This window comes from Ruditapes philippinarum, unplaced genomic scaffold, assembly GCF_026571515.1.
Source record: "Ruditapes philippinarum isolate M1 unplaced genomic scaffold, ASM2657151v2 ctg7245_1_1_1_1, whole genome shotgun sequence".
NCBI classification, from domain to species: domain Eukaryota; kingdom Metazoa; phylum Mollusca; class Bivalvia; order Venerida; family Veneridae; genus Ruditapes; species Ruditapes philippinarum.
The window spans coordinates 31,511-58,181 of record NW_026860005.1 but is presented as its reverse complement, the minus strand read 5'-3'; the positions used below and the strand labels follow the sequence as shown (position 1 = coordinate 58,181).

The 26,671-nt window shown below is 35.1% G+C and overlaps 1 protein-coding gene across 3 annotated transcripts; it reads right to left on the bottom strand.

Annotated features, from left to right (window-relative positions):
* Positions 1–5,233: 5,233 nt before the first annotated feature.
* On the bottom strand, positions 5,234–26,378 carry LOC132758594 (uncharacterized). Of its 3 annotated transcripts, none has more exons than XM_060750285.1 (7): positions 25,509–26,378; positions 15,425–15,630; positions 14,067–14,130; positions 12,888–13,011; positions 11,952–12,048; positions 10,868–10,947; positions 5,234–9,976 (listed from the first exon to the last, which is right to left on the bottom strand). In XM_060750285.1, exons 2-7 carry the CDS (start codon positions 15,439–15,441, stop codon positions 8,136–8,138), a joined length of 2,223 nt encoding a protein of 740 aa, XP_060606268.1. In that variant the 5' UTR covers positions 15,442–15,630; positions 25,509–26,378; the 3' UTR covers positions 5,234–8,135. The 3 variants fall into 3 exon arrangements, with proteins under 3 accessions (XP_060606268.1, XP_060606267.1, XP_060606269.1); XM_060750284.1 differs by lacking the exon at positions 25,509–26,378 and adding an exon at positions 19,584–20,083; XM_060750286.1 differs by lacking the exon at positions 25,509–26,378 and adding an exon at positions 17,031–17,342.
* Between the last annotated feature and the right edge of the window lie 293 nt (positions 26,379–26,671).

The following is a 26,671-nucleotide window of genomic DNA, read 5'->3' as shown; positions in this document are numbered from 1 at the left end:
ACAAGTCATGAAAGAATACAACGTATTATCTGGTGGCCACAACATATTAATTTGTGGCCATGACATATTATTTTTTGGCCTCAAGATATTATCATGTGGCCACAACTTATTCTGTTATTTTAGCCAATGAAAATAGTTATTTCAACTTGAACGAAAGTTAATATCACACAAGCCATAGTTTTTGCAGAAATGGTGGGTCAAATGCTGCAGCAGTGGGACATTAAATGCCACAGAAGCAGTGGAAAAATTATGACTTCTTCATTGGCTACGGAATAAGTTGTGGCCAAAAGATAATATCCTTCAGCATATGATTACAGCCAACTTATGATAGGTCAGAAAAGTTGCAGTATGATATTATTAAATGTCAGTTAAGACTCATAACTTTAACAAAACAATATGTTACTAATTGTCATTGTACATGACTGTATTTATCAGATTATGTCAATGCCCTGGTTGAAGTGCTTCCTGATTTTGAACACTGTGTATTTTCAATATCATGTGACATGATTGTATAGATCTACATCGTATTTATATTAAAAAAAAGCAAAAACAAAAACTTACTGTGCTTAGTTTATCCAATTATAACAAATATCATTCATTAATTGAATAAAATATTGAAAATAAAATTTAACGGAATCAAGCTTCCTTCTAAATTCAATATGTCTGCCAACAAAGAGTTCATTTATATATTTGTCATGTTCTGGTTCCGGTCTTATACAAACATAATTATAATACAATCATGTATTTAATAAGGGAACCAACCCAAAAAAATGCTAATACAACTGTTTTGTAAGTTCTTATGTTACAGAAAACATTTAAGTGATAAGACACGGGCTAAATTATTGAATAAATGAAACTTGATACTTTATACATTTTAATGATCAAAAGAGAGATAGTTACATGTACAGATGAGCATAAAATTACAATATTGGCTAAATTTATGTAAAAAGGATTTGACATGCATTTAATTAGGAAATTCTCCCTTTCTTACCATAATATTCAAAGTCAGCAAACCCCCAGAACTTAGTATCTGTAAAGGTTGATAGTCATGATCTACATTGTTATCCCCCTTTGACCATAAAAAGCTTTTGTTTACTTATGTCCATTTGGGTTGTCCCCCTTGCTTGTAAATGCCAGTAAAAGGAGTTCAAAACTATCTGTTATACCCAGGCATATAGTTGTAAAATGGAATGCAATAACCTATGTTCTAAGTATCATTCCTGTTAGGTTCCACAGCAAAAATTATTTTTGAAAAAAGATATTTAGTTGCAATAAACCTGGTTTGATGTTGTTGCAGTTTGGGTGGTTCCTGGGTATTTCTACCTGAATACTGTATAATCAACCTAAGGATATGTTGCTCGTCTTTTATATGCAGGCTTTATAACTTCTGATCCCCTTTAAAATTCCATTTTATTCGGTTCTGCTCATTGTTTTTTAAACCAGGGCAAACATGGTCTTAAAATTACTTGGAAACCATACGTCACCTTTCATGAAATGGCACTTACGTGTCACATTGACCATGATAACCTCATATAAACACATCTGCTGATGTTTTTTTGTTCAGAAATAAACCATGTTCATAATTAAATGTTGAATCCTGCATTAGCTGGTGGTAGACGGGGTGGACAGTTAAACTTGCAATTACCAGTACTTTCCATGAACAAGCTCAAACTGAGTCTGCAACATTTTCAATTTTGCCATTTTGGGAGTCTTTTGGAATTTGTTTTTCTCTTTTTAACTGTTACTCTGTAAATTATACTTGCCCTGGTAAACCTAGTTGAATTTATTATTGGTTGTGGCAGACCAGATTCAACTGTTGCTCTTAAATTTATAATTGGTTGTGGTGAACCTAGTTTAACTGATACTCTGTAAATTAGTTGTGGTCTATTTCTAGGTTCTTTTGTGCAAATTTAGGGTCAACCAGTCAATTTATATGATCCTAGATATTGGATAACCAGTTAGCCAATTTGCATATAAAATTGTTAACACTGGAAAGAACTATAATCTATAAATAGGAATTGCTACCAGTTTTTGCAATGGGGATATTGTCACCAGGGTTTATGTCAAGACTTTTAAAGTCCTGAGTTTGAACTGGAAATATAATGAAGAAGAATATAACATATTTACAATGTTTTAATGCTGATTACAGAATTGAAATATGAAAATGATGATTTAACACATGAGAAAAATAATGAATAAACATGATTTAACCAACACAACAATGATAATGAAAATGTAAAAGTGTTGGGTTTACAGTTCTGGGTGAGACTAACAGAACAAAAATTTGAAATGATAGTTAATAGAAAATGAACTTCTCAAATTGTTTAACAAATATTTCTTCCGCACCAAGATATAATTAGTATTTGAATCATTCACAAATAATGAACTTTTTTTTTGTGAGCCTAGATGGTTGATGACCCAGGACTGTTGAGACCACTGTAGTATAGAGCCAGGTCAGTCTGCATGGTTGTACAGGCTGGTCTAGCACTACGCTGGTAGAGCCAGGTCAGTCTGCATGGTTGTACATGCTGGTCTAGCACTACGCTGGTAGAGCCAGGTCGGTCTGCATGGTTGTACAGGCTGGTCTAGCACTACGCTGGTAGAGCCAGGTCGGTCTGCATGGTTGTACAGGCTGGTCTAGCACTACGCTGGTAGAGCCAGGTCGGTCTGCATGGTTGTACAGGCTGGTCTAGCACTACGCTGGTAGAGCCAGGTCGGTCTGCATGGTTGTACAGGCTGGTCTAGCACTACGCTGGTAGAGCCAGGTCGGTCTGCATGGTTGTACAGGCTGGTCTAGCACTACGCTGGTAGAGCCAGGTCAGTCTGCATGGTTTTACAGGCTGGTCTAGCACTATGCTGGTAGAGCCAGGTCAGTCTGCATGGTTTTACAGGCTGGTCTAGCACTACGCTGGTAGAGCCAGGTCGGTCTGCATGGTTGTACAGGCTGGTCTAGCACTACGCTGGTAGAGCCAGGTCAGTCTGCATGGTTTTTACAGGCTGGTCTAGCAACTACGCTGGTAGAGCCAGGTCAGTCTGCATGGTTTTACAGGCTGGTCTAGCACTACGCTGGTAGAGCCAGGTCAGTCTGCATGGTTGTACAGGCTGGTCTAGCACTACGCTGGTAGAGCCAGGTCAGTCTGCATGGTTTTACAGGCTGGTCTAGCACTACGCTGGTAGAGCCAGGTCGGTCTGCATGGTTGTACAGGCTGGTCTAGTCCAGGTAGCAGCACTAGCTGTAGAGCCAGGTCGGTCTACGCTGGTAGAGCCAGGTCGGTCTGCATGGTTTTACAGGCTGGTCTAGCACTACGCTGGTAGAGCCAGGTCGGTCTGCATGGTTGTACAGGCTGGTCTAGCACTGCGCTGGTAGAGCCAGGTCGGTCTGCATGGTTGTACAGGCTGGTCTAGCACTGCGCTGGTAGAGCCAGGTCGGTCTGCATGGTTGTACAGGCTGGTCTAGCACTGCGCTGGTAGAGCCAGGTCGGTCTGCATGGTTTGTACAGGCTGGTCTAGCACTGCGCTGGTAGAGCCAGGTCGGTCTGCATGGTTGTACAGGCTGGTCTAGCACTGGTAGAGCCAGGTCGCTGGTAGAGCACTACGCCAGGTCGGTCTGCATGGTTGTACAGGCTGGTCTAGTGCGCTGGTAGAGCCAGGTCGGTCTGCATGTGGGTCTAGCACTGCGCTGGTAGAGCCAGGTCGGTCTGCATGCCACTGGTCTGGTAGCAGCCAGGTCGGCATGGTACAGGCTGGTCTAGCATAGAGCAGGTCGTGCATGGTTGTACAGGCTGGTCTAGCACTACGCTGTAGAGCCAGGTCGGTCTGCATGGTTGTACAGGCTGGTCTAGCACTACGCTGGTAGAGCCAGGTCGGTCAGCATGGTTGTACAGGCTGGTCTAGCACTACGCTGGTAGAGCAGGTCGGTCAGCATGGTTGTACAGGCTGGTCTAGCACTACGCTGGTAGAGCCAGGTCGGTCAGCATGGTTGTACAGGCTGGTCTAGCATTACGCTGGTAGAGCCAGGTCGGTCAGCATGTTGTACAGGCTGGTCTAGCACTACGCTGGTAGAGCCAGGTCGGTCTGCATGGTTGTACAGGCTGGTCTAGCACTAGCCAGGCTGGTCCAGGTCGGTCTGCATGGTTGTACAGGCTGGCCTGCACTACGCTGGTAGAGCGCAGGTCGGTCTGCATGGTTGTACAGGCTGGCCTAGCACTACGCTGGTAGAGCCAGGTCAGTCAGCATGGTTGTACAGGCTGGCCTAGCACTACGCTGGTAGAGCCAGGTCGGTCTGCATGGTTGTACATGCTGGTCTAGCACTACGCTGGTAGAGCCAGGTCGGTCTGCATGGTTGTACCAGGCTAGCACTACGCTGGTAGAGCCAGGTCGGTCAGCATGGTTGTACAGGCTGGCCTAGCACTACGCTGGTAGAGCCAGGTCGGTCTGCATGGTTGTACAGGCTGGCCTAGCACTACGCTGGTAGAGCCAGGTCGGTCTGCATGGTTGTACAGGCTGGTCTAGCACTACGCTGGTAGAGCCAGGTCGGTCTGCATGGTTGTACAGGCTGGTCTAGCACTACGCTGGTAAAGCCAGGTCGGTCTGCATGGTTGTACAGGCTGGTCTAGCACTACGCTGGTAAAAGCCAGGTCGGTCTGCATGATTGTACAGGCTGGTCTAGCACTACGCTGGTAGAAGCCAGGTCGGTCTGCATGGTTGTACAGGCTGGTCTAGCACTACGCTGGTAGAGCCAGGTCGGTCTGCATGGTTGTACAGGCTGGCCTAGCACTACGCTGGTAGAGCCAGGTCGGTCTGCATGGTTGTACAGGCTGGCCTAGCACTACGCTGGTAGAGCCAGGTCGGTCTGCATGGTTGTACAGGCTGGCCTAGCACTACGCTGGTAGAGCCAGGTCGGTCTGCATGGTTGTACATGCTGGTCTAGCACTACGCTGGTAGAGCCAGGTCGGTCTGCATGGTTGTACATGCTGGTCTAGCACTACGCTGGTAGAGCCAGGTCGGTCTGCATGGTTGTACAGGCTGGTCTAGCACTACGCTGGTAGAGCCAGGTCGGTCTGCATGGTTTTACAGGCTGGTCTAGCACTACGCTGGTAGAGCCAGGTCAGTCTGCATGGTTTTACAGGCTGGTCTAGCACTGCGCTGGTAGAGCCAGGTCAGTCTGCATGGTTTTACAGGCTGGTCTAGCACTACGCTGGTAGAGCCAGGTCGGTCTGCATGATTGTACAGGCTGGTCTAGCACTACGCTGGTAGAGCCAGGTCAGTCTGCATGGTTGTACAGGCTGGTCTAGCACTATGCTGGTAGAGCCAGGTCGGTCTGCATGGTTGTACAGGCTGGTCTAGCACTATGCTGGTAGAGCCAGGTCGGTCTGCATGGTTGTACAGGCTGGTCTAGCACTACGCTGGTAGAGCCAGGTCGGTCTGCATGGTTTTACAGGCTGGTCTAGCACTACGCTGGTAGAGCCAGGTCAGTCTGCATGGTTTTACAGGCTGGTCTAGCACTACGCTGGTAGAGCCAGGTCAGTCTGCATGGTTGTACAGGCTGGTCTAGCACTACGCTGGTGTCAAAGGGTTACAGCAGTTTACGGGTTAAAACTGTTCTATTTGTTGATGCTTTTCGTTTAATTGTTGAATTTTTCATTAAAAAATGCTGAAATTAAACTATAAGACTACTCAAAGACAAGTTGTAAACATGCAAAGATTTTACTTAAAATAAATAAACAGTAGTTAGAAAGAAATTTCTTACTCAGAACTGGTAAATAACAATGGTACTTTGACAGTGACAATACATTAGATTTTTCTCTAGAGTAAGGTAGACATCTTATATAATAGACATTGTACAAGTACAATATAATTCAATACCAATACATTTTACAATACCAGTTCAATACAATACCAATGCAATTATACAATGCAAATATAATACAATACCAATGCAATGCAATACAATACATTACCAATGAATTATACAATACCAATGCATTCTAATGCAATGCAATACAATTCAATGAAATACATGTATAATACAATACCAAGCATTGCAATACCACTACAATACAATACAATATCCTTATTGCTTCATGTATTGGACACAAGCCCAAAACATAAACATTTTTTTCAAGTAATTTGTTCTTTATAAATGCAATGGTAATATCAAATATGGCTTCATGTGAATATACATGCATAATAAAAATTCACCACAATTGTGTATTATAAAGTTCATAGTTATTAATGAATATAGGAATGTGTCATTTCATGCTAAACCTTACCCGAAACGAAATGCAAGGCAAAACAAACCAAAAATGTTAACAAATATATATAAACTTAATTTAAATTTCAAAAATATTTATTACTTCCCTTTAATAAAAGTTTTATTATACACATGTTTCAAACAATTCAATTCTTGTGATATAAATACAAGAATAGTTTATTTGCAGTGCAATGTCGTATTTAAAGAAACTGTAAGCACACAGAAAAGCCCATCTTAACTCATTGGCTGCTGGCAGTAACAGATTCTGATCATTGTCTGTGCTATTAAGTCAATAACTATATGTTTTGAAACTGTCCCTAAAAATGATGAATGGTTTTGTCAAGATTGCAAGATGGGGCAGTCCAAATAAGATATTTGAGCCGTGTCATGACAAAACCAACATAATGGGTTTGCGACCAGCATGAATCCAGACCAGCCTACACATCCGTGCAGTCTGATCAGGATCCATGCTGTTCGCTTACAAACTCTATAACAGAAACTGGTGGCGAACAGCATGGATCCTGATCAGACTGCTCGGATGCGCAGGCTGGTCTGGATCCATGCTGGTCGCAAACGCATTATGTTGGTTTTGTCATGGCACGGCTCATTTAGTGGGATAAAATCTCAGCTTTATATCACATCATGCTGACATGAGCTAACAACACTGTCCTTATATGATCTTGATCTGTGTACTCTCTGACAATGAAACTTGTCACACCAAAAATATACAATATATATCCAAATGAAAACAATCATACATAATATAATAGCAATGATACAAATTCACTTGAAATATTTTACATGTGTTGATGTTTAGATAGTCTTACTGTAATGCTTTCCCGCCAACAAATTTCTAACATTGGCCAATGTCGTTATAAGTCGGTCTTTTCTGGAATGTTATTTTTCACAATTTACAGTATTCAATAACCATTTATAAGCTGAATTTAGTACATATCAATAAGGAATGAGTGATTGTAAATAATCTAATATCCAAGTCTTGAAAAAATAATGTTCCGGAATATACGATTTGCAACGATATGGGCCAATGTTAGAATTTTTTGGCAGGAAAGTGTTACAGTATGACTACCTTAAAGGAACTCCACTGAGAGCCTGAAACCTAAAGACATAAAAGTTTAATTTCTTACATAGATCAGCTGGAGCACTTAAAACAGAAAGATATATAAAAGATTAGGAAATATACTCAGAAAAAAATGAAAATCATATTTTTGTGCCATATCTAGCCAGATTTGAGTGAAAACACAACCTGGGCTAATTTTCCACAATTAGAATAATTATTCTGGAAAACAACCTGAAATTTCACAACATTTATTATAACGTTTATCTCTAAAAAGTTTTTTAATGTCCCACCATATCAAAAAATGTCAAAATAGTTAGAAAGTCACTCATTACTCTTTACTATTACACAAATTTTTATTTATAATTCATTTCAGCTCCTTGTTCTTTTAAGCTTATTAATGTTTAAAGTACAAAATGTAAAACATATCTCAGGAAAACTAGTCACTCAAGATCACAATTATCAATACTTTTTTTCTTCCTTTAAATAAGATATACAATGTTACATTTTATAAAGAAATTTAATACAGTATCTATCAGTGTGGATTGGTAAGCAATTCTGCCACCATATGACAAATTTTCGTTGGTAGTTTAGCACAGAGGAAGGTAGTCTAGTACGGGTGTAACTCTCCAGGAACGATGGTTAATAAACTACCCGTCTATATGACTGAAATACTGTTGGGAAAAGGCGTAAAATGAAACAAACAAACAAACAAATCATGTTCAAAAACTATGCTTGTTATAATTTAATAATGGTTAAAATGCAAAAGTTCTTTTTTTAAAGCACAATTAAAAGAGTTTCTCCCCTTTAATTTTCAAATTCTGGAAGATTTGGAAGTAAGTGCTGATCATTTTGGTAGGGGTGGTGTCTAGAATAAAGTTCATAAACTTGCGAGTTTGTTATTTTTTGTTTAATTTTTAACTGCAAATCCCTTTTAATCTTACAATGGTTTGCGTCCCTTGGCTCTTCCATGATGGAATCCATGGGATTTTGAGGGAAAGATGTATTTTGATTTTCAGAGAGGGAAGCTACGTCACTTTCTGTAGATAACATTGTCCCTGATGTGTGAGAACTTGTTATTTGGGACTGACAGGTTGTATTTACAGAAAAAGTATCGTGTATTGCCCCATATCCAGAACAAGACTCTGCTGCTGTATAATGTTGGACAGGTCTGTGAATATCATTATCATTCACAGAACTGTTATTATCATCATAGGTGTATGTGGACATTTCAAGAGGTGCTTCTGATTTTAGAATGCTATTACTCCCTTGAACCATCTTAAATTGTTGATTCTGAAGGAAGTTGGCCTTAGCATTTCGTTTTTCAAGATTCAAGTTGATTGCTAATCCATTGCTTTTATAACCAGGATATCCAAAACCAGCAGGTTCGGCAAGTTTCTTAGGATAAGCATTTGTATCTGCAAATGACCTCATAGAATCATCAGATTCTGAAGTTGTAAAAAGTAAAACACCCTCCAGTGAGCCATTTTTTTTGGCAGCTAAAAGAGAAGAAAGTTTTATAACGGGGATGACTGTTGGTTGTGAATCTGTTTTATTTATAGAATAACAAACTTCAGCAGGAGAAATTTTACCTCCTGCAGAGATACAACAATCAGAAACATTGCTTTGACCATTGTTAATCCTCCTATTACCATCAAAAGCATTGCTTTCACCATTTAAACAACTGTTTTGAACATGAAAAGCTTGGTTTTGGCCATTAAAAGCATTGCTTTCACCATTTAAACCACTGTTTTGAACATGAAAAGCTTGGTTTTGGCCATTAAAAGCATTGCTTTCACCATTTAAACCACTGTTTTGAACATGAAAAGTGTCATTTTGGCCATTAAAAGCATTGCTTTCACCATTTAAACCACTGTTTTGAGTATCAAAAGATTGATTTTGGCCATCAAAAGCATGAACACAAATTGAATCATTTTGACCAACTAAGTCATTACTATGATCATTAAAAGTTTTGCGCCGAACATCAAAAGTGTTGTTCTTACTACCAAAAGCTTTGCTTTGACCATTGGAGGAGTAACATAGGCCTCCAAAAATTTTGCGTTGATCATTTAAAGATTTACATTTACAGAAACCATCAAAAGCTTTGCTTTGACCATAACAAGTGTTGCATGAACCATTTAATGTATTGACTTGATCATAATCAACCCTAGTATTTTTACCATCAAAAGCTTTGCTTTGATCATCAAATGTGTTTCTTTGACCATGAAAAACATTTCTATGATCATCAAAACCTTGGCTTTGACAATCAAACACTTTGCTTTGACCATCAACCGAAATGCTATTACTAAAGGGAAAATTCCCTTCATTTAACCAAGATAACAAAGACTGCAAATCATCTAATTCATCTTCAACTTTCTTGTCATTACTGTTTGCACCCTTCATTTCCCTTAAATTGACATATGATGTGTTATTTAAGGAAATACTGTAGTTCTCTTGACTAGTATCATTTGTGTTTGCACAAACACTGTTCTGTAATGAGAAAGTGTTTGCCACATGGAGATGCATCTGATTTTCCATGTTGAAATTGTCTTTCCCTTTTGATTCCATCTGTTCCTCCTCAACTTGTAATTTCTTCTGAACATCTGTTTTCTTTTTTAGATCAATATCACCGTTTTCGTCAATGATATCTGAAACAAAATCTGAAATCTGTACAAAATGTTCACACAGAAACACAAACATATACCTTGTAAATGATTCACATGGTAAGGTTTTTTTTGTATTAACTTATATGTATTATATAAACAATGCTATGCACCACTGACGAGGACTATAAACAAAGTTATCTTTTGGCAGCAAAAAGCAACACAATACAATGTAAGCCGTATAATAATGGATGTTTGATACTTTCACTGTCAAGAGTGGCAGTTGTTTATCATAATGCATGCCAGCTTAAATACATGACAAACTAAAGCAGTCCTCTCTCTCTCTCAATTAGTTCTACAGGCTGACAATGTAAGCTCCAGAGGCTGACAATGAAAGCTCAAGAAGATTGTCAGCCCCAGAGGCTGACAATGAAAGCTTCACAGGTTGACAACATATCAGACTGGTGTTTCTGTTAGTTTAACCATGCTGGAAATTTCATCTGGCATGGGGGTGCCAGATGAGTCACATGCCATACAACACCTTTATTTCAGCGCAATTTATGAATTTAACTGCATGCCTTAAAGATGATGTCATTTTCGCCGTTATGAATGAGAAAATAGTTACGGAAATGACATTAATTTCCACATGAAAATTTATTTAATTGAGGTTAAGCATTAGAAATATGATAGAATATGGTAAGATATGCAAGAAAACATATCTGGCATGTGTTTGCGGTTCAGAACAGAAGATCTATCCCTTGGGTACCCACCCATGGGCTGTAACTTGGCAAGCCTTGTTATCACCCAAATGGTGGGTACACTCTGGACTGACATTCTGCTTCAAACAGCAACACATGGCAGATGTTATTTGTATGGAATGGCTTATTGTTACATTTTTTTAAATACAAAAGGCAAGGTAATTTTAATATTTCATACCTTTACTTGTCATTAAGGAGCCATGGTTTAATTTTATTCCTCCTAATCCAGTGACAGGTATATATGGATCATCATATGGCCTGAAAGTGTATTTAACATTATTATATAATGATATGTGTGGATAACTTCATTTAAATAAGCTAAAGTCGGTGGTATATTAAACCTGACAACATAGTTTGCCAAATACTCTTATTTCTTGTCTTTTTTAAAAAATTTGATGGCCTCCTGCAACATAATCTCTGTTTCCCCTATTAAACTGACCCTTTGTTGTATTCACAAGTGTTAGGAATCAGTTTCAATGCTGCAGTATTTTGAAGAGTTAAGGAAAGAGGTGGCCTATAGATGGCCAGTTAGTTTATGTGTTTTCCTCTCAACTGCCAGTGGGTTTGATACCTACTGCTGTAAAATAAATATTACTTCTTGATTTATTCTGAACTGTCATATTAAACCTACCATGAGTATGTTTTGTTTTAGGCTGATGGAGCAATAAAGATATTGTATTGTATTGTATTAAGTTGCGTTCTGTTGTGCTGCACGGTGCTGTGCTGACGTGGTGTTGTGCTGTATTGTACTGTACTGTGCTGTGCTGTATTGAGTTAATTAGAATCCTACATTTTGCTGCATATGCAATAATTTCAAAAAACGTCAGTGCCTTGGTCACCAGTACTAGTTAAATTTTAGACACATTCTGTAAGAGATGATTTAAGGGACTCCACTGAGGTTCAAAAGCCTAAAAACATAAAATTTGAAATTTTTACACAGATCAGATGGGACAGGTTAATTAGAAGTATACTCATGCAGACATAAATTTAAATTGTATTTTTGTCGTATTCTTGGTCCTTTTTAAGTGAAAAACATTGCAAAAATTTTCAGTTTTGTGGGTTTTTTTCACAACAAGAATAATCATTCTGGAAAAACAGAGTGTGCAAATGATTTGAAATTTTGCACACAAGTTATTAGTTGAAACCTTCATCAAAAAGAACATTAATCACAAAAAATTATTTCCAGACTGGCATCATGTCAAAAATCCTCAGTGGAGTCCCTTTAAGTGAATAACATATACCATTCAGTTTAAATATCGTACCTATGAATATCTATGCATTGGGAAGCACATACTGTGTTTTTTGGCTTGTATGATGTGTCTGAATCAATAATCTCCATCACCATTTCAAAACTTTCATCTAAAACAAAATACAAAATATTCATTGCAAATATAAATATGGAATTACTTTTCCATTACAAAGTAATCATGGTTTGTCATTTTTTACTCAGGCTGCATTTTTTCCCCATATATTTGTAGATATCTTGTTATGCATCTGACTACAAACAATTTATATAACCTTTGAAGAGTGCCGCCTACTTCAGACCATTCCTGCGATTAAGTTTGGTCAAATTCCATTAGTAGTTAAGGAGAAGACATTGTTTAAAGAAATGTGGACAACAACGACAAATGATACACACAATGCCATCAGTAAAGAAAAGCTAACCTCTGAGCATTTTATGCCTAGGTGAGCTAAAAAGAATGAGTGTTGAAGTATTATTATACGAGTATGAAGTAAACACAAAATAAAGAGAACAAAAATGATCGTGATGGACTAAAATTATAAAATAATAACCTGTATAGTATGTTTTAACAAGAGCTGTCTGTAGAACAGCTTGCTCAACTATTATCAGCTCTTGAAAGTAAAATAAGAGTTGTGATAACTTGTAGGATTTGTAGAATTTTCATACTGCTAAAAAGGGCCATAATTCTGTCAATTTCCATGTAAGAGTTATGAGCCTATAACAGTGACCTCCTACTATGCTTTCAAATAAGTGTGAAAAGTTTCAACCCATTCCCTTTTGTAGTTTTGGAGAAAACTTCCATGCAAAAACTCAACCAAAGTGTGAAGCCAACACTGACACCGAAGCCCGGTGAGTACAATACAGCTCTCCTTATTCTTCAAATAGTCAAGCTAAAAAATATTCCGTAATATTTAAGGATTATAATATATAATTATAATTTAGGAATGATACATACTATAATCTGGTCCGATGCTAAAATTACCACAATGTTTGGCATTTAACAACTCAGCATTCTGTTTCTCATGTTGCCTCATACTTGTAGATATAACATTTTCCCCTTTAATGTTTCCAGGAAAGTGCTACAAAAATTATAGACAAGACATATTAGAAGATAATCTTTATGATGTAAGAAATGTGTAAAAGATAATTTGGTCTGCCATGACACAAGTTATATTCATTATGAAAATAATTCTAATAAATGTGCATAGAACTATGTTTCAATCTTATTTTTTATTGTACCTCACATAAATGTTTTACTATATAGCCTAATGTGACGTCACTTTGTGTTATTTCGATATAAATCATCCTGGAAATTAATATCACCAAGTCAATAATTTTTTTGCAATATTCCCCAGGGGAGAGTAATCTATACAGACTTAAGAAAAAAACAACATAATGTTCTAGTTCTCTCCCCTAATAAAAATCTATGATGAATGGCTTTCAGAGCAATAATGCATAGCGGTGAAAAAATTACATTAAAATGTTGGTTTGGTATAGAAAAGAAATAATGCATGTCTCTCAGAGTAACAGTGCATATTAGCAACCGTTGAACTAAATATCTCAGCTCTCGGGTTGCTTATATGCACTATTTCCCTGAGAGACGTGTTATTTATCTTATTTTACCAAATCTTTAATCAAATTTTGTTCTAAATTAACAGTGTATAACTCACAAAAGTAAACTCACTATTTCCTTTTAAGATACAACTTATACCATAAAGGGAATAGAAATTGTTACAAGAAAATAAATTAACCAATTAAAACAACACTTAAAAACCAATGTGCCATACTACATAAGGTTTTATGAACAATTGATGATCCCACTTTTCAAATATTTTATTATTTTTAATGGGAAAAGTGTATCTTTGCAGTGAATACATTTTTAGGGGGAAAAGGCAGTATCATTTACAAAAAGAGAAAAATCATGTGTTTGTACAATATGATATTCAAGTCATTTCACTTTATGAAAAAAAAAATTGCCTGGGAAACAATCTATGTAAGGGTTCCTCATTTATTTCATATTAAAATGATTGTTAGGCAACCACTCATTCTCAGGTGATAATGGCCGATGTTTCAGATCAACATTGGCAAGTAGCTTTCATTTTAAAATCTCATCTGATGATAATAATTATCTTACCTCTAGAGCCATATTTTGAGGAAAGTTTTCTTGTGAACTTGTAAGTCCCGTATTTACAGGCAACCTGTTGTATAAACCAATTTTTTTATGTTAATATATTACAAATATATACATTATACACAAAAAGACACTTTGATTTACTTAATTAATTTTAAGTAAGCAAACAGAGGCACAGAGGTGATATGTGTGTGTTTTTATTTATCTTGAGGGCACAAGATACAAAATCATGCACACACAATACTATGTCATGCACACTAGATTATATGTCATGCTCACAAGTTACTATGTCATGCACACAAGATACTGTGTCATGCACACAAGATACTATGTCATGCACACTAGATTATATGTCATGCTCACAAGTTACTATGTCATGCACACAAGATACTGTGTCATGCACACAAGATACTGTGTCATGCACACAAGATACTATGTCATGCACACAAGTTACAATGTCATGTGCACAAGTAACTATGTCATGTGCACAAGTTACTATGTCATGCACACAAGTTATTACATCATGCACACAAGTAACTTTGTCATGTGCACAAGATACTATGCCATGCACACAAATTACTATGTCATGCACACAAATTGTTATGTCATGCACACATAATACATTGTACTATGTCATGCACACAAAGTACTATGACATGCACACAAGTTACTATGTCATGCAAACAATTTATTATGTCATGCACACAAGTAACTATGTCATGCAAACAATTTATTATGTCATGCACACAAGTAACTATGTCATGCACAAAATATACTATGTCATGTGCACAAGATAATATGTCATGCACACAAATTACTATGTCATGCACACAAAGTACTATGTCATGCACACAAGTTACTATGTCATGCACACAAATTACAATGTCATGCACACAATTTATTGTCATGTACACAATATACAATGTCATGGGCACAAAATACTATGTCATGCACACAAGTTACTATGACTTTGTGGTGCAAACCAGATTATTCAGTTTAAGATAAATTGTTTCTGCCTTCAGCAATTTTTGAAATTATAAAAACATTCATGTAAGTGTTTTCTGATCGACTAATTATCTTGTGCCCACAACATAGTAACACATGCACACAAATTAATTATCTCGTGCTCATGACATAGTAACTTGTGTGCATTACTTATCTTGTGCACACAACATTGATAGTATTTCGTGAGCACAACAAAGATTTTATGCACAGTGCTTGAAACAAACATTTTTTATAGGCTATCTTAATATACATATTCATGCATGCACACAAGTCAATTATGTAAAATATTTGATAACATGTAAAACTATGTGACTAGCGCCTGTGATTTTATACAAGGAAATTAAAATATACTTTACATGTCAAAATCTTCCATTTCTCAAACTGTTGTGGTTATCTTTAATTTCCTGGTACCACAGGCAGAACTGGTTGAACTATCTTTATATGGTCTGCTTTAAAATTTCCGCAATTAACAGTGAACCAGTGCGAGTCACTTTGTCTGGTGTAAACCTGGTGACAGAAGCGATTTTTCTACTCAAATAAATAGCTTGCCTTGTTTCAATGTCTGAAAAAGAAATGAAAAGAGAAACTATAATGTATGTTTTTTACATGATGTAAAATTTTGAAATTCCAGAGTATTGCAAGAACTTTCCTTGAGCAGGGGCATTATAATTTAACTTAATCTTTCCTGAGGCAAATTCAGCAAATCAAATACATTGTCGACTTGTAGAAAACATTATTTTCTGATACAAGATAAAAAATTTAATTAAAATTTCATATTTGACCTTGACTGTCAAGGTCATTTGCAGATCAAGGTCATACTTAAAATATTCAACATTTCTGTATTGTTAAATGTCATGGTCAATTTCATATTAGAATGTCAGTTATGCCTTAAGTGTAGTATTATGCCCATATATAAATCCCTAAAAAATAACAAAGATATAACAAATAAGTTTCAATGTTTATATACTTTTTGGTCATGAAAATTAAATAGAAACAATCATAAATCAATCAACAGTCATCATCAGAAATTGTTGGATTGATGTAGATTCAATTACTGTGAGATATGCACATATTCAAATCTAGACCAGTAGTCTAACATATATATGAGCCGCGTCATGACAAAACCAACATAATGGGTTTGCGACCAGCATGGATCCAGACCAGCCTGCGCATCCGTGCAGTGTGATCAGGATCCATGCTGTTCGCTATCAGTTTCTCTACTTGTTATAGGGTTTGTAAGCGAACAGCATGGATCCTGATCAGACTGCGCGGATGCGCAGGCTTGTCTGGATCCATGCTGGTCGCAAACCCATTATGTTGACTTTGTCGTGACGCGGCTCATATATATATTTTGAGAGAGATTTGTTACCATCTGATGTCTTAAATCAGCATATCTCCTGAAGATAACAGAAAATCTAACAAAGTACTAATGTTTCAAAATGACTCATTAAATACATAAAATAGTTGAAAGAAATCAAAATACAAATGTATTTCTTTAAAATGTTAATATTTTGACAATTCTGGTCAAATTTTGTCCATCATATATATAATGAACAGCAAAGTGCTCAAGTCCATGATAACCTTTGACCTTAAATTCATAAGTGGCCATCTGCTAGTCATGACCAAACTCCACACCATATCATTGGATTGTAACTTATGTTTCCTTGTTATTGGTCAGACAAGCAATTAATGGTCAAGGCCAACATGGCCTTGACCTTTGACCTCAATATCAATAGGGGTCATGTACTGGCCATGGGCTTCTAAAGTTATTGATCAAACATTTTAGGAAGGAGCAACCAATAGACTGATACCCAATCCCAATATGGGTATATATCATATTTTTATATAGAACTGTCATAGAGTTTTTCCTGTACTTATTAAAACTTTCTCTGAAACAGTACATTGTAATTTTATAATAAAAATTTCTGGCATGTAGTGAAAGAGTTAACAGGAAAAGCTTACCTTAACTCATACTTTCTGTAAAGTTCCACAATATATTAATAGTCTTTTTTTTACTGACTGTCCATCCTTTAACAATTCTAATATTTTAATCACAATTTTCTTAAAATTTAAGTAATTAAAAATTAAAATTTAATTTAATAAAAAAGTACCCTTTCCGATCTATATAGTCTGGTTGACTGTTCTTTGAAGTTAAGGTAACTTGAACAAATACAGATCAAAATACTACATGACCTACATTTAAATAAAGGAGTGTTTATCTTGTATCTATACACAATGGCAGATATCCATAAAGGAAATGACTCAACTTTAAAAAACCTTTTTAAAAAAATGTGTGCAGGTTTATAAAATTTTATAAAGTTTTTATTAAATAAATTTGTTCTCAAATTATATTTTAAATTTTACTTTCTTTTAATGTAACTTTGTTCTTCACCATATATTATCATTAATTATAATAGTTAACGGTTTATTCAATCATTGAATCTTACTATTTATTGTTATATAAGCGGACAGTACGCTCTTCAAATATAATAAGGACAGTATGGCCTTCCATATAACAAGGACTGTAAGCTCTTCAAATTATATCAAAGGAAAGAATGGCCTTCCATATAACAAGGATAGTAAGCTCTTCCATATAACTCTGCCCTAATTAATTTCTTAATATCACCAACATGAATTAAATTTAATTCTGACTTTAACTTTTATCCCAAATAACTCTAATGTTTTATAATTCAAGTCGACCCTCTAAAAATAAATCTGCATTGACCTCTCAATAACTCTGACTTAAAATTCTTCCATTAGAAAAACTCTGACCCTACAAAAACTCTTGACTAAAAATTATCTCTATTTCTAAAAAAATTGTTACCTCTATGACCAATAACTCTTTCTCTTACTTCCAAAAACTCTGACCTTATTTTTACTTCTGATAACTCTGACCTTACCCCTTCTTCCAATAATATAACCTTACTTCTGCTCTAGTCTTACTTTTACTTCAAATAACATTGACCTTACTTCTTCATCAATTACTCTGACCTTATTTCTACATCAATTTCTCTGACCTTATTTCTACTTCCAATTTCTCTGACCTTACTTCTACATCAATTACTCTGAACTTATTTCTACTTCCAAATTCTCTTACCTAACGTCTACATCAATAACTCTGACCTTATTTCTACTTCCAACAACTCTGACCTTTGTTCAACATAAATTACTACCAAATAACCTTTCTTACTAAATTATAAACAAACCCAGTATCAGTCCAGTTCTTAGATCTCTCACTATGACCAGATCTTTTGCATACAAATGATAAAATATGGAGAACTTTTGTTTAAATACCATCCACTAAGCTTAATGCTCAGGGCTGGACTGTGAATTGAACAACCTGAGTTCAATTACAGGATGGTGCAGGTCACTTTTGTTGTGATTAATCATAAAATCCTTTCTAACATCATTTGCACTATACCTCTACTCTGACATGTACTGGAATTATCAGTTTCTTGTGTAAGTGAAGGCATTACTAAGTACTGGTTAAATTAATTACAGCTTGACAGCCAGTCCAGTATGACGCGGTGGCTGACCTGTGCTCTGGTGAATTCAAAGTAGCTAATACTATCATGATCTGAAGTGTGAACTACCAGCACAACTACTTCTTGTTTAAAAATTATCTGTTGTCATCCAAAATCTAAGTCCAGTCAGTTACAGATATGTTCCATCCAAGATGTATGTATTTTTAGTACACAAGAAAATACATTTATTATATACTTATAAATGAAATATTGAGAAACATTGATGAAATAAATTGTGTATTTTCATTTTCAGTATTTTTACTGGTGTCTTGCCGGACTGCTTTCTTCTAAATTCAGCCAAATACACAACATTTAAGGGAAAATCTTTAAAATTGTAATATCAAAAAGAAAAATATATATAATAAACAGAAAATTCAAATTTTTTCTATAAATACATGATTTATTTTCATCTTGTGGCATAAAAAATTTATACCATATTTCACTCGTGGCTACCGCCACTCATGAAATATTTATTTTCATACCACTTGATGAAAATAAATCATGTATTCATAGAAAAACTTGAATATCCTCTATGTATTAAAATTTAAAACTCAGCCTAACTTTTATAAACTTCTTGTATACGTCTATTTTTTCTTTATTTTTTTTCTTACTTTTTTTACCTTTTTTCTTACATTTTTGTAACATTTTTTTCCCTTACACTTTTTAGACATTATTGGGAGATAATAAAAAAAATCTGTCTTCAACAATCCAAAAACAGACAATATTAGTCATTCTTAAAATGTGACGTCAGAGCACAGGTACAAAATTATTTTATCATTTGTATTATTCATGTAGAGCTCAAATATAAAATATATAAAATACAATGTTGACGTCAAAAACATTTTTACTTATAAAATGATTATTCAGTGCTTAATACACAAACCTTTTGTCATAAAAAAAGTATTAATAATGCATAAATACCTAGTAAAAAGACTTGGGGGGGGGGGGGGGGGGGTAAAAAAAATAAACAAATCATCAATCAAAATATTACCTCAGATTTATCCACACACTTAATATCGTCTGTTTTTAATGATTGAAAAACTGTTTTAAAAATGTATTTGTTTGAAATACAATCTATCTCGCTAAAATGAAGTTCTTGTTAAGAATCAAGTTACGAATGAAGTAAGTTACTATAATTATCTCTTGGCTGCTGTATAATCATTTCATTGGTTATCGTATCATTATGTCAAATTGTAAGAAACGCCCACTTTACAGTAGCAATTCAGCAAAATCTTCAGCGAGTTTTAAACTTCCTAATCGGTGACGCACTAATGTAATATGACACTATTCAAGGGTTAGTCATATTTACATTAGATACAACAAACATGTGGTTTCTACATTTAAGTACTTTAAAGTGACTAAGCTTATTTTTTCATGTTAATCATTCTTAAGTTCAGCTGAATTGACAATATACATTATTTCAAAAGATTGACAGTTATATTGATATACTTAATGGTCATTGACCTACAGTTGATATTGGAAAATGTTTATAAATGATAAAATATAAATCTGTGTAAAATATAAAAAGACTGCCCAACTCTTTTAGTATAGGTTAAAGTTTATTAGTACACATTTTCAAATTAAATTGGTCAGGCACAGCAAAGCCATATGCCACCAATTTAATTTTGTTAATATATATCTGTACTAGTAAATTTTAACCAGCTTTGTGTTTTAGATTATTTTTATAAACAGTCAATTTATTATTTGGTTTTATTAACCTGTCAATTACATACTGATTACACGGTCGATGCACACAATATATTAATCCTCGGTAGATTTTTTGGAAAGTTCCGTGAGATGTACGCTGTACGATGGAATTTAATTTAATTTGTATCTGAACTAAGTTAACTGATCGTTATTATTTCGCAATAGGGTAAAGCACGAGTTTATAATCTAAGTGCCATAGATGTTTTAAGTTCGAGACTGCGTTGGTACATGTTTCTTTTTCTTATTAATACTTTCAACATTATTAAAGCTACACATGATTATTTTTTATGTTATTCGTTTTGTTTTATTATGTTTTACTTAATTTTGTAAAGTCTATACATTTTTAAATAACAATGTTTTAAGAATTCATGTTTAAAATTAAAACGGATTAAAATCAGTAAATGTCTTTTCAATGCCGTAAAACACACTACAAATCGGGTCCATTAAAATATACTGCAAAAATAAAGAGAGAGTAAAGCCTAAAAGAATGTCATCAGTAAGGATCGAACCACAGACCTCTCAATTATCAGGCATTCTCGTAACCGAGTGCGCTATTGCGAATTAACGAAAACCTTCACATTAAGTTGGCCTGACTTTCAAAATATGACTTATATACTCCACATTAATTCTCGTAAACTACACGGACCAAACCGAACTGGGGTTGAATATTTAAATGAGTGCTATAATGTATTCATAATTGACAGGTCAATAAAATCAGACTATACTGGACTCAAAGATTAACAGTTTGTCAATTTACCAAAGTAAATGTGTAACCATTCATTTGAAATACTGCAATCCTGTTGGACAAAAAATACTATGAAGATGCTAAAATTGTGTAGCCAACTGCTCCTATATAAATATTTTTGTGAATTGATATTATTTCGCAAATATTGGATCACGCAAAAATTATTTCTTTTTTAGGCAAACTTTCTTCTATCACTTGAAAACTCATTTTCATACGGCATCTTACGTAAATAAGTTTGACTGTTCTGATACTGAGATTAATTTTTCTCATTGTTTGTTTGCCTAACTTTGGTCATAACAATTCACAAATGTTTAAATGAAACAATATCTGTGTTGAAAACACAACACGTACTTCATATAACAAAAGAATGTTTCAAAATATGTCTAAGGTATTGTGTGTTTAGGTCCTTTATAAAACTAAAAATGAATATTTGAGCCGTGTCATGACAAAACCAACATAATGGGTTTGCAACCAGCATGGATCCAGACCAACCTGCACATCCGCGCAATCTGATTAGGGTCCATGCTGTTCGCTTACAAACCCTAATACAAGTGGAGAAACTGACAGCGAACAGCATGGATCCTGATCAGACTGCACTGATGCCCAGGCTGGTCTGTATCCATGCTGGTTGCAAAACCACTATGTTGGTTTTGTCATGACACAGCTCATTTCAAAACACAGCCACTTATAACCAAAAATATTTTGGTATAAATTAGGGATTTGCAATTGGATTTTGTTCACCATTAAGCCATACAAAATTCAACATATCATACTTCCTATTATTAAGTACTTAGAATTTTATTTACAATTCATTAACAAGAAAATAGAGAAAATAACAAAACAAATATATAGGTGTTAATTTTGTTATAGCCAATTGGAAGGACATACAAAGTATTAGAACTGGTTAACATACAGATTAAGTGGGATTCAGAGACTGTTCATTTTGTCATGATTTTTACAGTCTTTCTGTGATTTTTCATTTTACAGAAGCCTATTTGTTTTTTATTTTTTCTGTTTTCTTACCGATGAATTGTAAATATAATTCTAATTAGTTAGTTTGATATATGGAATTTTGTATGGTCTAAATTTGAACAAACTTACCGTCCACAAATAACCGATTTACAGAAAAATGTAAGTGTCTGCCTCCGAGTGTATTAATAATTAAGGTATTAAACAACTGAATAGAACGATTACAATAACCGCATATTCTAACATGTACCTGTTTAATTAATGGTATCACAAAAACAATATTAAATTCAAGAAATCATATTTTTCGTAAATATTTCGCTACGCAAAGTCTACTTTTAAACATTCGCTAAATTTTTCACTACGGTATTTCTTTTCTGGATACACTACTAAATGCCTCTTTTAGTTTAACACTACATGTATGGTGAACTTGTCCTGATTTAATTAAGGAACAGTCCATTTACAGTCTAAGGGATTTCATCATGAAGATGTTTGTTCGGTTTTACGGCACATCAACACAATTTAGGTCATGTGGCACTGAAGTAGGAACTTACCTTTGGGTGTTCCTAGTGGTTAGTGGTACTGGCTATTGGAATATTTGAATCAGAAAAACAAGATTTTTTGTTGTTATTCTCCCATCATTTTATTAACAAGTAAGACTTTATAATGATATCAAAACAATAAAAAGGTACACACGTATACTTTATTACATACATCATATGTATATCATAATCTAAGAAAACAAGTAACATGAAACAATTTCTACACAGAAGCACAAAAAAGAAAACCTAAAACTTATTTTGTACCTAGATTTTCTCGTGTGGACAAACTTTTCAAGCCATATAAGGCATACAATAGAATCATAATAACTTCTTAACGTCTTAAATGTCCTGTACACATGTCAGTTTCTACCACAAGTCTTTCGATACGTAATTCAATGCAAAGTTAATATTTGATTTTTACATGATAAACCTCTTCCCACGTAAAACTATCAAAACAATCAAACCTCCCACACAAATGCCATATTTATCATAATGACAAAAATTTCATACTAGAAAAACTGAAGAAATGATTAAAACATAGGCAGGGGGGGGGGGGGGGGGTTGGCATTTTACAAACTATATACTGCTTTAAATCAACTCTTGACAATATAAATTTTTGTTTATCAAAGGCAAAGCCAATGGATGCTACCCTAATATAAACATATCTAAATGTACTTCAATAAATAATTTTAGTTTCTATGAGCCAAAGTGTAAAAAAGAAGCTATTTCAAGCACATGTGACCTTGAACATGACCCCAGCGACCCTTAACTTGACCCATAGTTAGAGGACAATCAAATCAACCTATTTTTAAAAAATATTGAAGATATTGGTCCATAATAAAGAAGTTGCTAGGAAACACTATTAATGTGTGACAAAACTAATGAAGAACGAATGGGCTTCTGCATCTCCCCGATTTTTTTCAGGGAGCATAAAAATGGGGACCGTGTGCCATCATGTTGGATAAAAATAGGGCAAAAAGATTTAAACTGATTATTTGTATAGCACTTAAGTCAATACATAAGTATGTTGCTGATAAATATCCCCTGCTAGAACCCCTCACTCCTCCTAAGGTAAGAAATATTACATATCCCCTCCCCAACCTCCTTACCACGCCCCAGCTAGAAAATATTACATATCTCCTCCCAGACCAGGTCATTTCTCCCCAGGGAGGAAATATTACATATTCCATCCCCGACCCCTCACTCTTTCCCAGCTAGGAAATATTACATATTCCATCCCCGACCCCTCACTCCTTCCCAGCTAGGAAATATTACATATTCCATCCCCGACCCCTCACTCTTTCCCAGCTAGGAAATATTACATATTCCATCCCCGACCCCTCACTCTTTCCCAGCTAGGAAATATTACATATTCCATCCCCGACCCCTCACTCTTTCCCAGCTAGGAAATATTACATATTCCATCCCCGACCCCTCACTCTTTCCCAGCTAGGAAATATTACAGTTACCTATCCCCTCCAAGAGATCCTTACTCCTCCCAGCTAGGAAATATTACATATTTCCTCCCCGAACCCCCGCTCCTCTTGTTTATTAAGCTGAGTCATGATAAAATGTGTCACTTCTACAGTACTCAGTACTGCTTTATCCAAACTAAAAAAAAAATTTATCAAAATATAAATTAAAAACTAGATTGCATTTGAGTAAAATGCTATGCCACCGCATGGTTCAAATTTCATAGCTGTACATCAAAGGACAAGAAAGTAGGTCACTGTCCCCTTGGGCAAGGCATAATTTTGACCCAAGGGTTTAATTCAAAACAATTTTGATACAGGTCCACCTAACAACATTTCAAGTCAAATATCTAAGCTATAGCTTTCTCCCATTAAGAAAACATTTGTTTTATTTTCTGTTTTTACTATGTGTACATAATGAGAATCACTGCCCCCGGGCAGGGCCAATTTTGACACCAGGGGAAAATTTTGAACAACTTTGGTAGAGGACCTATAAATGATATTATATATCAAACATCAAAGCTCTATGCCTTGTACCTTCAGACAAAAATATTTTTTATTTTTTCACTATATGTACATAATGAAAATCAATGACCCCCGGGGTGGAACCAATTTTGACCCCAGGGCTATAATTTAAACAATCTTGCAAGAGGTTCACTACACAATGTTTCATGCAAAATATCTTAACTCTAGCCTTTGTAAATTTAGAGAAGATGATTTTTTAAGTTTTTACTATATACATATAAGGAAAACCTATGGCCACCGGGGGCGGGGCTAATTTTGACACAAGAGGCAAAATTTGAATAACTTTTGTAGATTACCTTTAGATGATATTATTTAACAAATATTAAAGCTCTAAGCCTTGTACCTTCAGACAATAAGATTGATTTATTTTTTACTATATGTATATATTGAAATCAATGACCCCAAGGGTGGGGGCAATTTTGACCCCAGGGCTATAATTTGAACAATCTTGCTTACTACAGGTTTACTACACAATGTTTCATGCAAAATATCTAACCTCTAGCATTTGTCAATTACTAGAAGAATTTTTTTTTAAGTTTTTACTATAAGGAAAACCAATGACCCCTGGAGCGGGGCCGATTTGACCCCAGGGCTATAATTTGAACAATCTGGGTAGAGGTCTACCAGACAATGCCTTATGCAAAATATATAAGCTCTAGGCCTTTTGGGTCTTAACAAGAAGATTTTTAAATTTATTCTTATAATTCCTTTTGGTTGCCATGGCAACCAGATTTCTGCATGGAATGAAATTTTTTGAACAACTTTGGAAGCCCTTCACCCAAGGAACAATCCTGCCAAGTTTGGTAGAAATTGGACTAGTGGTTTTTCACAAGAAGATTTTTTAAGTTCACTATATAATCTATATAACACACACACAAACACACGCACACACACACAGGTGAATCGCTATATGCCACCGCATCACAGATGCTGCGGTGGCATAAAAAACAAAAACTTACAGAATACTCGTTTCAGAATACTACTTTTTTTAACTGACTGCTCTATGTGCATCAAATGTTTTCCAGTTAATGTTCTATTTCACTTAATTCCTTTTTCTGTTAATAGTTTGAGTTATCTTTTCCTTGAATTATGATTGTACATGTATATATTTAAAACCCTGTTATCCTATATCCTATAACTTCATTACACATGACTGTATTTTCATTGTTAATGCTCTGATTTCATTACAATGCCAATATGAATTAATTGTATGCAATATTATCTTAAAATGTGTTGTTGTTTTTTTTCTTTTTATTATTATTATCTTTTTGTTCATGTCAGATACAAGCTTAAAGCTTATGTTTTGTACTGTTAATCATAACTGAATATAAATATAGTTTGTCTTACTGTCTTAAATACCACTTTAACTTTTACCAGTTGCTCTCAAGAGCTAACCTAATTTTTCCACTTATAACAGCTACCGTTATGTTCATTTGTTTGATTGGGTTTTACGTCACACTGACACACTACATTGTATAGGTCATATTAGGGCGAAACAGTTATGTTAAATACTATACAATGAAGACATAAGTTGTTTTTTCCGTTTTTAATCGATTTCTGTGGAATGCTGAAGATAATGATTATAAACTACTTCACACATAATGATATACTTGACTGCCGGTAGGAAAAAAGAAATTTTACCCATGACATCATTAATGTTTGATTAATGATTGGTATTGCAGTATTCGCCATATTTCTACAATTTAAAGGCTATTTTTGCGTATTTTGACCTCTTTTTTTTAATTTATGTGGATTGTAAGCACCGTTTACAATGTATAAATAAGTATCTTTGATCACTTCACAATATTTTACTTTTAAATACATTTTTAAAATTTATTAAAATGGACTTGGAGACATGCTGCTTTAAAATCTAAACAAAATAGGTAAACACCATATGAATACATAGTACCATTTAATATAATAGGAGTTAATCTGTTACTGCTCTAAGGGGACACTTATGGCCACTATACATTTTCATTAATCAAGGAAAATCTCTAGTGTAATTATGTACATTACAATGTTATCCTCGTACTTACATGTACAACAAAATACATGGGGTTTAAAGTCATTAAAATATACTGGCATTATCTTCCACTGACATATTATTTCTTGATCTTTCCAT

Excerpts from the sequence above, each read along its gene's own strand:
- LOC132758594 (XM_060750285.1), bottom strand. Across the intron at positions 13,012-14,066 it reads CTCAAAATATGGCTCTAGAG|CACTTTCCTGGAAACATTAA; the intron begins GTAAGATAATTA and ends TAATTTTTGTAG. Across the intron at positions 10,948-11,951 it reads CAATGCATAGATATTCATAG|GCCATATGATGATCCATATA; the intron begins GTACGATATTTA and ends ATACACTTTCAG.